At 38.1% G+C, this 457-nt stretch overlaps 1 protein-coding gene across 1 annotated transcript; it reads right to left on the bottom strand.

Moving 5' to 3' along the window:
* Nucleotides 1–233: 233 nt before the first annotated feature.
* Nucleotides 234–443, bottom strand: PHALS_04557 (uncharacterized protein; the record flags this gene model as incomplete). Its single annotated transcript, XM_024722387.1, has 2 exons — nt 234–331; nt 377–443. 2 exons carry the CDS (start codon nt 441–443, stop codon nt 234–236), a joined length of 165 nt encoding a protein of 54 aa, XP_024573468.1.
* Nucleotides 444–457: the final 14 nt, after the last annotated feature.

The raw sequence follows: 457 nt of genomic DNA, 5'->3' as shown, positions 1-457 counted from the left end.
ATGTCCGTAATCAGCATCCGTAATCATCCACATGCATTCAGCGGTGTAATTTTAACAAGGATACGTTAGTAAAGCCGAATACTCAATAATCATATCACTATCCAGGCTTCATCCCTTTTTTGACTTTAGCAGCTTCATTGCACAATTTTCTATGTGCTCTACTCAAGGAAAAAAAACTGCGATCCAAAATGTATTCAAAATTGCAAATATAGTCTAATGAGTCTCTCATTCGTTCATTTCCTCGGTGGTGAACTTATATTCTGCATATCGTGGTTGGCGTTAGACCGCAAAAATCTGTTGTCTAAATGACTCTCATTCTGTAAATCTAAATCTGAATTAAAAGCATTGGATCAAAATGGGACGGCGACGTAGCCACCTTGAATTTCAGGCTTCCTAATCCAAGTCAAATCTCGGAGATTCGCAGATCGGCTTTCAATAGACATATCCTTGAGTTTTT

The sequence above is a fragment of the Plasmopara halstedii genome (assembly GCF_900000015.1).
Source record: "Plasmopara halstedii genome assembly, contig: Scaffold_262, whole genome shotgun sequence".
Classification (NCBI taxonomy): Eukaryota; Oomycota; class Peronosporomycetes; order Peronosporales; family Peronosporaceae; genus Plasmopara; species Plasmopara halstedii.
The sequence above is the reverse complement of the archived record's forward strand: the minus strand, read 5'-3'. Positions and strand labels throughout refer to the sequence as shown.